The sequence below is a fragment of the Ochlerotatus camptorhynchus genome, unplaced genomic scaffold (assembly GCF_037179485.1).
Source record: "Ochlerotatus camptorhynchus isolate MF236.1 unplaced genomic scaffold, CSIRO-AGI_Acam_v1.1 ptg000274l, whole genome shotgun sequence".
NCBI classification, from domain to species: domain Eukaryota; kingdom Metazoa; phylum Arthropoda; class Insecta; order Diptera; family Culicidae; genus Ochlerotatus; species Ochlerotatus camptorhynchus.
Window position 1 is genome coordinate 7602465 of NW_027040763.1, and position 11685 is coordinate 7614149.

The 11685-nt window shown below is 38.2% G+C and overlaps 1 protein-coding gene across 1 annotated transcript; it reads right to left on the reverse strand.

The window, feature by feature from the left end:
- Nucleotides 1-370: 370 nt before the first annotated feature.
- Nucleotides 371-2528, reverse strand: LOC135705888 (uncharacterized). The gene has a single exon (XM_065227741.1). The coding sequence runs from the start codon at nt 2022-2024 to the stop codon at nt 387-389; it is 1638 nt and encodes a 545-aa protein (XP_065083813.1). The 5' UTR covers nt 2025-2528; the 3' UTR covers nt 371-386.
- Nucleotides 2529-11685: the final 9157 nt, after the last annotated feature.

The window sequence follows — 11685 nt, forward strand, 5'->3', positions numbered from 1 at the left end:
ATTTTCTTTATCCTGTTTCGCTGATTTTTCATTCGACTTCTGCTGTTTCCGTTTCTCAGCCCGTTCCTTTTTAGCTTCTTCAGTTTTTCTTTTAGATTCTGCTCGTTCAGCTGCTCTGATTTTCTTTTTTACTTCATTATCTTGTTTTTCCTTCTGTACTTTTCGAATTTCTTCAATCCGTTCACCAGCCGTCAGAACAGGAAAGTATTTCTTGGTACAGTTTCGATGTTTACTGCTACGTCGTGGTGTTGGGGGAAAACTAAGAATCTCAGAAATACTAGTCTTTCTTGTCTTTGGTGTAGTATTTGTAACATCATGAAGAATTTTCTCGAGAGACATAGATTGGTCAATAGGTGAATTATTTTCTGAAATATTTATAATAATAATTAAAAATAGTTCAACACTCTGATACCTACTAGAATTGACTTACCACAGCATACAGATATCGTTGTGACAGAGTTATTGCTTGTTGAATTGGATTTGATGGCTGATTTTGCTTCTGGATTCGTTAGATGATCCCTTGCACTCGGCTCGTTCAATAAATTAATTACTTCCTGTTGTGTAGTTTCTTTAGCAGAAAAGATTGTAACATTTCCTTCATTATCGATCAATAACTCGCCAATGACTTTGTCATTCTCCCCAACTTCAATCATTGTATGTTGTTCATTCCGATTGTCCACCAGATTGAATGAGTTATTGTCAAAGGTCGTAAACGGTTGAATAAAATCTTTGTAAAAATATTGAATAACCCGCTCCTCGTGAGACAAATCAACACCTGAGCGTTTTTGTATCTTCGTTAGCATAGGAATTCCTATCATTTCGACAGCTTTTTTAATTTTGTCTTTATGGATTGGCACATAATCAGAAAAAACTGTAAATGGAGCTTTCACATTGGCCAATGAATCATTACTATCGATAGACAATCGGGGGCCTACTGTTGAAGAAATTTCTCTGACTGGATCTTCAGCACATCCTGTTACCGACTGTGTGGATTCTTGAGTTTTACCTGAAACTTTAGCTGGGGTACTATCGATTCCGGGTGAAAAAGTATCCATACTGAGACCCACAGCAGCAGGCACACAGTTGGTCGTCGGTTTCGCTATGCATTTGGTATAGTCGACGTTGTTAGCATCAAACGGAAATAAACCGCATACACGAAAACCGTTAATAATACTGTCGGTTTTAATTCCTCTTGCAACTGCTTTCTCTAGTACACCTCCAAAGTATCGCAAGGTGAAATTATACCCTGGATGTGCTGTGCGCCAATCATCCACTTCTTGCTTCCACTGGTCTTTGAGCGGCTTGAAAATAGACACGTCCGCTGGTTGTGTAATGCGGGTCGTATTAGGGTATAAGGCAATCAGAATTATTCCTAGCTGCTGACATAAATCTGCTACTTCTACTCCTACGTGGGAAGAATGACCATCCACAAAGAATATTACTGGCAGTTTGATACCTTCTCGAAGAAGGAAAGGATGAAAGATTTTTTTAACGTACTCACTAAAGTTGTGAGTCGTCATCCACCCACGCTCACTCTGCCCAATTCCCCATTCTGGTGGAAATCCTTGTGCGATTTCCTTTCTGATTCGCTGTCCTGGAAGAATGATCAGTGGATTCACGACACTTCCGGTTGCGCTGAACGAAAACATCACTGTAACATTCTGTTTGCCACAGGCCTGTTCTACTTCGTATACGTTTCGGCTCCCTCTTTGTGCGATGACTTCTTTAGTTTTTGGATGGAGGTAGAAGGAGGTTTCGTCTCCATTAAATACACGGGATGGGTCGATAAGCACATCATCCATTCCATGGTGGACCAGCCACTTGTGAACTTCCGTAAACCAATTTCGGATGTCATACTCGGTTACACGAGCACTAGCCGATGAAACTTCTTCAGGTGTTCGAATAGACAATCTAGGATTTCGCAGCATAAACGAGTTGAACCATTTTCGACCTTGAAACAGAGTTGCTAAGTAAGCACTAAATAAATTACTTACTTTACTAAGCACACTTACCAGGACAATCATTTCTGAAAGGAGTTTTGCGGGGACTTGCAGACAGGAACTCTTTTACTTTGAAAAGTAGAGTACGACGCTGAACGGGGTATCCTCGCTGTTGCATCCCAATGATCCAGGAGACAATTTTATCCTCTTCTTCCTTGGAGAGAACACTAGATGGACCTTTTTTGACTGTTTTTTGCCATTTGCTGCTCAATCGGTATCGTAGAGTGGACCGAGGAATCCCATATTTGTTGCTGGCAGCTTTAATGGACGAACCTTGAGCAATTTCATCGAGACACTTTTCGATTGCTTCTGGGCTGTAAATATGCTGGCCGGGAGTCCGCAACGACGTTGTTCTGTTCTTTTTCCTACAATAAATATATAAGAAATTAACAAAAGCACATGCAATAAATAAACTTTTATGCATACTTCATCCTTTTGAACAAATTTATTCACGATTCACGGCAATAACTAAATAGATTCACTACAATAACAACGGGTGGCGAAAACTAGGAACTGTCAAACTGCATGGTGAGTGAGAGGGTGGCTAAAACAGGCGCATGGTGGTATTTTGTCCATTGTTTTTAAAACGCAAAACAATATTTGCTTATTTAAATTAATAAAACTCTTGATCAATTTGATCTTCTGTTCATGAATTATGTATTGATACTCGTGAAACAGCTTTTTTTAGCATTATTTCTACAATTTCCTCTAAATCCAAAGTGTGTTAGCGGAACAAATAAAATAAGAATGCATTACAAGATTAACAGTGCTCGATTAAACATTTCATGTTTATTGCAACTTACTGCGATGGCAGATGTTTTTTTCGTTCAATTATGCAACCTAAAATGATAAATTCAATGTATTCCAAAATAATTTAAACAAAACTGCCTATCTCTTAAAAAATTATGATTTATCATAGCTATGGCTAATACTGGAACATGGCCAATACTGGAACATCTGCCCTACTAGACATCATTTTCTGTATATTGAAGATATTTGCATCAGACGGATTTCACGCCAACTCATCCAGTGGTTGGCAGCACCCTCTCAGAACCTTATGGAACTTTGTGGGTGTGGAGACTTAGCAATTTTAAGCAACTTTGCGTACTTATTTTTTTCAAAATTTATCTCGCCTAACATTTGATAAGGGTCAAAGTTTTTGTCGATTTTTTTTTCAAATCGATATAGCTTAAAAATGACAAGCCCTACAAAAAAGTGATGTATGGCGAACTTTTAGCAAATAATCTGAAATTTTATAAAAAAATTTAAATAAAATAAAAAATCGGTTTCTACACTCTAAAAAAATATATTTAAAAATTAAAAGTCATTTTCCCAAAAATGCTACCCCTCAGATTTGCTTGATATTTTTTCTCATGAAAGGCAATATAATTACCTAACTTTTCTTCATACATCGCAAAGTGGGCGCTTTTAAGGAAAAAAAGTTGTTCGAACAACAACTTTTTCATGTTAATTTTTTTTTAGCGTGTTTCACTCAAAGTCGAATAGTAATACGCGCACAACCTTATTAAAATTCGATTAAACTTTATGGGTATACTTTTCGATAATCTGGGCGAAATCTAGCCTAACATTTGAAAAGGGTACAGAGAAGTTACCTGCAAATCGTCCAATAAGAGTTCAGAACAAAACGTTCTAATGAGGAACAGCCATCTCAGCATGGTTTGCACTTTCCTGTGATGGATTGTATTATAATATATGCATACACTCTATCCAACTTCTATAAAACCACCCTCAAAGTGTTCCAAATCAACAGGTAAACTAAGTAAAAATCACTTAGTATGTTTTATTCATGAAAAGATTTCAATTCATGTATTTGTGATTAATTTAATTAGAAAAATAATCATTCATTTATTTTTATGTATTAGGTGTGTCCATTAGTAAGCAATATGCATATATATGTTTATACCTCATCTCTCAAGTGAATACATATAATAGCGCAGGTAACTTAACGATTATTTAAGGCATGCCTAAAATAATCGTTAAGTTACCTGCTATATAGCAGTTATATAACAACGCAGGTAGTCACATGAGAGATATAAGGTATAAACTTAAAGCACCGCAGTCTGTTTCTACCGACATAATCTAATATTTAAGTTTGGTGATATCACAACAATGCTCATAGTTGCTGTAGTGCATAGTTGTTGAAAGTGTAGTGCTGCATAGTTGTTGAAACGAAAAAGTGTTTATATATACAACAATGGAAAAATCTGCTGAATTGATTATTAAAAGGGTGCAATGTAGTGCCAACATAAACAATCCCAATTGCAGCCGCAATAATTTACGTAATTTATCATCAAGTCTCATAGAGAAAATACATTCATGGGGCTTTGATCATCAATTGGATGTAACAATGCGTATTTGTGAATCGTGTCGTGGAATTTTAGTGCACAATAGGACACCTCTCCCGAAAAAGAGGCGATCGGATGGAAAAGAATCAAGCCATGCTCGGAAGTTTGAAGAGCCGCAACCATCAACAAGTCATCAGCAATCAGAACATCAGGAATTTGATGATACACTAGGTAAATAATAATAACTTTAACTGTTTCAACTGTGTGGTTTAAGGATTGTACATCGAAGATACAACTTCATTTTCAACATTTTTTTAGAGCACGAGCTGGATGAACCGCTTATCGTACAAATTTGATCGATTGGTAGGCCAACCTCGGTGAACAATCTATCAAATTTTCACGACTGTACGATATGCGGTTTATGCAGCTCGTGCTCCACAAACATGGGGAAAATTCAGATGCGGCTTCGATGTACCGTAAACGGGGATGTCTTTGATAATGGAGGTAACTTTGATAATGCAGCTAATCCAAAAAGTTATGACTTAATGCTCTTCGTATTCATTATTTTGGAAGGGAACATCGGTTTCCTATCCAAAATATTGCGTACGATGTGCCTTAAGTCATAAATTTTTGGCTTAGCTTAGCTTAGCTTAGCAGCGGCTCATTACAAAAATAAAAAGAATTTTGCCAGTTTGTGCAACTTCAAGTCCAAGTATGGATTGGAAGCAGAATGGCACTTCTTCGCAACGTCTCATGGGAAAGGCCCATGTGACGCAATTGGAGGAACTCTCAAACGAATGGCAAAGAGAGCAAGTCTTGCTCGAGATTATGGAAACACAATCACAACTCCACAAGAACTGTATGACTGGGCAGTTAAACAAACAGATACAAGCATAACAAAATTGAACTTCTGCTTCATATCAAATGATCAATACACAAAGATGTCCGATGAACTCAAGGAGCTGTTCAGTCATGTAAAAACTATACCTGGTACACAAAAATTTCATTGTTTTGTACCTATTTCTCAAAACATAATTTCTACTAAGCGATTTTCACATTCAAAGGAAACTCCGAAAAATTTCACTCTGTTTCCGATAGACTAATAATCAATGAAAAACTCAAATTATGTATGGAGAATTATAGGAAAATAAATTATGCACTAAACAAAAACACTAGAGTGTTCATTTATTAAAACACCATTCGAAATGCAGGAAAATCCTCTGTATTAGGCCCTTTCAAATGTTAGGCTAGATTTTTGTTTTAAGCACGCCCAGATTATCAAAAGGTCAAAATCTTTATGCTCATTAAGTTTCAACGGATTTTAATAAGGTTGTGCGCGTATTACAATTCGACTTTGAGTGAAACACGCTAAAAAAAAATTAACATGAAAAAGTTGTTGTTCGAACAACTTTTTTTCCTTAAAAGCGCCCACTTTGCGATGTATGAAGAAAAGTTAGGTAATTATATTGCCTTTCATGAGAAAAAATATCAAGCAAATCTGAGGGGTAGCATTTTTGGGAAAATGACTTTTAATTTTTAAATATATTTTTTTAGAGTGTAGAAACCAATTTTTTAATTTATTTAAATTTTTTTATAAAATTTCAGATTATTTGCTAAAAGTTCGCCATACATCACTATTTTGTAGGGCTTGTCATTTTTAAGCTATATCGATTTGAAAAAAAATCGACAAAAAACTTTGACCCTTATCAAATGTTAGGCGAGATAAATTTTGAAAAAAATAAGTACTCAAAGTTGCTTAAAATTGCTAAGTCTCCACACCCACAAAGTTTCATAAGGTTCTGAGAGGGTGCTGCCAACTCCGAAGACGAGTTGGCGTGAAATCCGTCATCAATAAACATTTTTCAATTTTGGCCCAATGTGACTTCCTAGTTTCAATGTCACCCCGTCTTACGGTACTATTTATTTAATCAGTCAGAAGACCAAGGGAGCAAAATGCATGACGATGCTGCAACGCTGCATGACTGTCTTGTTATTGAGAACCATGCTTGTTCACAGCATCGTCACGCGCTTTGCATCCTTAGTACTCTGACTGTTAATTATGTTTCGAACAGAGATACCGTGTCCAAAACAAGTCACAAAATTGAGTTTTACAATCAGGTTGTAATGTGTATTAGTCCCACTAAGCATAATTTCCCAAGCAATACACTTTCGTCTCTAAAGGTTGAGGCAACTTGATTGTAACCGGAATAAATCACATAGGAGTTGCCGTTTGCGACAAGTGTGCTGCTAGGGTTACGTTTATTCAGGTAAATACATAAATGAGGGTAAGAGCTTCGCTAGTACATACGAGGAGGAGGGAATAAATGATCAAACTTATACCTAAGATGATGGATATTTCGTAGTCTGAATCGTGGGTACTGGGCTCACGGTTATTGTGTGTGACTTAGCTTCTTTGGCTCATCCTACATAGGGTCGCGGATGGTTTGATGGGTGTAGTCCTTCAAGGAATGAAGACTCCAAGGGTTCCGTGTATGAGGTACCGGCTCGATGAGTTTTAGAGAGTGCCCGCCGACGGAAACTAAACTCATCGGTTAGGGTTCCAATAAACGGTGGCAATCCCCCTGGACCTAACTGGGCCTTAACCTCAAAAACTTACTAACTAATAACTTCTGAACCAGTTAATCAGGATACTGGTTACACACTACACCAGTTTAGCAGGTACCTCGCATTGTGTTGATGCTACTGCTTCGAACCTTCGTGTTCTCACGACCACAGTACTTGAAAGCATAGTGAACTTACTGTTTACTTTCGCCGTTTTCCGTCCACCGTTTCTTTACCACTACTTGAGCTTCATGGTGTTTCTACCCGAGCAGTGTATTTCGACGCTACTGCTGCGGATTCTTACTCTGGCTGCGGGAAGGATGCTGCCCGTGATGACAATGCTACTTAACCACTACCACTGCTTAATGGCGAATACTCCCATGTATGATTACTTTGACTCTGTCACTCCAGATTTGTAGTCCGTTCACCGAGAGAAATGCGTGACGACGAAAGAAATGGTCCTGTATAAGCATGGCGATTAGCTTCCAGCTATGACTAAATTAAATCGGTTTGGTTACCTCATATAAGGGCCTTTTTCTGACTGGAATGCATCTAGGTGTCTGTCAGATTCACCCATCCCGATGGGAGCTACAAGACAAATTATAATTAGAACATTTTCTCCCAGCAAAATGATTCATATTTCTAATTCGAAAATGTTTGTAGGACTCGTTGTGGAATTGTTCTCCAATTCGGCGGGGTAAGGGATGATTTAGAACTGTGCTGAAAACAACACTCAATTAGTCAGGTTTCCATTAAGTGTGCTGGTGATATTACCTCTCCAGGCTTTGATTCTGGGGGCGGAGATCATTATCACTTCTCCGATGAGCGGCAGGACAAAATTGGGTGTCCTGGCAGCTAGCTCTTTTGGTTTCTTCGGTATTCATAGAACCGTGGAGGATATCTACGAAATAGCCGTTCTTATTTTTGAGTTCCGAGGGGATAAAAAGCTGCTGTTCGGTATTGTGCTGTCGCTCCTGACATTTCACAGTCAGCGGGGGGTTTGTTGGAAGTATGTACCAAGAAACTTTTTTCAGGTTATTCTATCAATGATTTAAACCAGCGGCATCACGTTGTGTGGCATGTACTACCAAGGCGAAAATAGTTTCTGTGCCACCGCTGCCGATGACATGACTAGTTTACAGGTCTACTTGAAACATGCTTTTGCATGAAATAGTCCCTTCAACCACAATATTTGCCCACTTCCAGATAGTATACATAAAATAAAGTCCCCGGAAGAAATACGCAAAATGAGTTGCTGAGTGAAATACGGCCTCAAAGGTTTTATTGGAGATATAATAGTCAACAAACAAGTAACGATTACAAAAAGCAATTTAATTTAGCTGTTTTTTAGGAGTCGAATTTAAACAATTTTTAACTCCAGGAGCATACCCGAGCAAAAAGGAAAGCAAAAGTTGAAACGCTTATATATCTAAAATCATTAATTTACTACATTTCATATAGTTGCAGAGAATAATCAAGGCCTACTTTGATCAAAAATACATAATAATTCAGATTAAGGTTGATCCAGGTCATCGGAAGGCCTTCCGGTGGACGCTCAGTATTTAGAACCAGGTTATGGGTTGATTTTGTTAAAATATTAATCAGCACTACCCATAGATGCCTGTTGCTGTGGATTTTCAGCACCACCTTGATGTAGACGACTGGTACCTTTTCTCCCCCCGATGGCCTCTCGGAAACCCGGAATAAAACCGGAACCACTTGGCCAATCTGTTCCAATTTTTAGTAGACCAAAATTTCGAACATTTTTCTACTCACTGTGAAAATTTCAACCAATTTCATGGTTAAACAAAAAAGTTATACCTATGCAAACATTGCTATTCGTATACCTGTTCGTAAAAATAAAAACTGCACAAGCGCGTTAGGCCCTCCCCAGAAGTGAAGCAGGTGGTGTTCTTTTGAAACGCTAATAACTTTTCGGAGGTAACTTGGATTCACATCCGGTCTTGAGCCCAATACTTCAAAGGTGCTACATTTTGTACACGAAGAAAATCGACCCACTACAGCGCCACCTTGAGCCGCGAATGTGAAAGTGGCTCGCTCCCCCATACATTTTGTCGATTTTCCCCATACAAACTTCAAGCCGTTTGAGCGAGGGGTTCCCGTGAACCAAATGACTTCAAATTTTGGCAGGGTGTTTCTGACCCCCAAAACTACCATTCCAGAGGGTAGCGTTTGAAATTCCAGACTTTGACTTTTCCATATAACGCTGAAACACTCTATTGTCTATACAAAAATTTGCATCACGATACATAGAATTTGACAATAATGGCACTATTTACCGTTTTGTTTTACATGATGAGAATTATGCTTTGAATTCCCTTGGAATTATTTTAAGAATCACAATGAAATTTTCCTGGGAATTGGTTATTATGGGATTCTCTTTAAAATTCTTTTGAAACTATTCTCAGAATTTCTTTGGAGTTATCCACAGTACTCCCATTGAATTGTCTCCGTATAAAAAACCAATATGATAGTGTTTTCTAAAGTTATTCATGTTTGGAACTGTCTTTCCGTCACTCTCAACAAAACCCGTGTCATGAAGTTTTTTCAGAGCTTCAGAGGGCAGCAGCTCCGAAAACAAACTCCTCGAGTGAACCCCCGACGTTATTTCATTTGCGACGACGTCACGGAGAAGCGAACCACAAGGGCTGATCCTGGGGACTCTTTTAGTGATATTTCATATGAGCTGAACCTGATCTGGATGGTCAAAATGTGAAAATTACAAAAAGATAACAGATACAGGACTACAGGAAATTCTCCCTGAAGAAAAGGAATCACCAGGAATCAAGATGTATTCAAGGAGAGGCAACAACGTTGAATAGTACCAGGTGGATATCATCCTGATTCAAGCAAGTAAGGTGGACCAGTAGCGCCATACAATTTCATTCTGTTGACATTGCTCATGGATTCATTTGGTGAGTTCGTTCCAACTTATTAACACTTGTGATTATGATGGTCAATAGTGTTGAATGGTCACCTACAACTGCAGAATCTGGTGAGAGTTTACCATTTATAGTAAACAGTAGTCGTCTCATTTAGGCACGGTTCGATTTTAGCAACAAAATCACAAAACCTTTCGTTCTTGGCACGGGGTTTAATTTTGGCACAGTGCCAAGATTGAACGGAACTTGAAAATAGTGTGTTTTTGCTCCTTGCGACTACAACTTTTAATAAAGTCCGAAGTCAATTAAATCATAAATTGAATTTCAAAATAAGACCGTTCGATAAAGGCAACACTAAATTTTCGGGCTTGCTGCCAAAATTGAACGGGTAAAATTTAACTGCAAAGGAATAGGTGGATTAAAAGTTTGTTAATAAACGTTTTATAATCTTGTACGCGAAAACCCAACCCTCTTACCCAACATCCCAGTGATTCCTCGTGGAAGTGCAGAGGATTTCTTGGCTTCCATCAAAGCGAGTGTCACGTCAACACATTTCTACCCATTCCTTTCTTGGCCTACGTTAGGGTACGGCCGGCGCTGGTATTGCCTAGTTTAAGATTACCAGTTTGAGGATGATTGCTGGTCCCAAGCATCAGGATTTTCCAGTAATCAAAGGATCACATTTTAGTCCTTGTTACTTTTATAACTTGATAATAATGACAAGACTCGGGTAGTGACCACCACGTTCTTCATTTCTATATTGTATATTTGAAATCAAAAATATTGTTTATGTTCATAGATTTCACATAGGGGAAATAACGTATTCTCGGCAACCTAAGCAGCGACCTTCTTTCTATAGCCTTTTTCTCTAAGGAACGCACACATATGCAGTATTGGTTTGTTTACAATCTTTTGCTGCCAGCTGCTCTAACAATTTCAGTCGAAAGAATTGTCAAAAACTGTTTTGAAACGCTTTTACAAAGCTCCAATCTTCTCTAGTGAGAGCGAGTATTGTCGGCAACCAGTTTTTCTTCGGCAACCGTTCCATTTGAACTGCATGTAAATCTGCTGTTCTATTATCGGCAACTCGAAATCAGCTACAATTTGTAGTGCGTGTGTTGCATTTCAAGAAAACCTTGCTAGATTGTTTTTTCTAAGTGGTAAAAATATAGTCAAATTGAAGCTGAAAGCATAAAGAATCGTTTGCATGCATTCAGCGAAGTGTTTTCGTAAGAAAATCCAGTGAAAATAGTGTTTCAATTTGTGTTGCCGAAAATAGTCTGTCATGCCGAAGCCGTCATTTCCCCTACTCATTTTCCCTTTGTTCCTCTCCTTTTCTTTTCCCTCTTCTCTATTCAGAAAGCGAGTACTGGCGCTATAGCCATAAGTCATAAAAGGCTAGGACAAGAGTTAGTGCTCATGCCCCAACCGTCAGAAGAAAATGGAGCATCACTTAACCTTTCTAGCTTTGATGCTTCCAACGACCAACCAATCATATAATTACCAAAATCGGAACGTACGGTACGAGATGTCCACGTTTCATTCATTTATTGGATTGTGAAGCATCGTGTTTAAAATCTTCGATTTAAACAGGCCCGATGTTTCTGAATCATCTTGCCCCTTAAATGCTGCATAGTAGGCCGACTGTTTTGATATGTGTGACGTATCTTCGATGTGAAACATGTATCAAATAGACAAGAAAAATGATGTAGGTATATATATCATTTTCCAGCATGGTTTCAAGAACTGGCTGTGTTGGTGTTAGATTAGATTAGATTAGATTAGACATGTGCATTGTACCCGTGTCGATACACCAGAGTGTATTGTATGAATTGTACCCGTGTACAAAATTGCGCGTTAGTTCAAGCTGAACATTCGCTTTGATTTTTGTACACAAGCGCAACATGGTATATG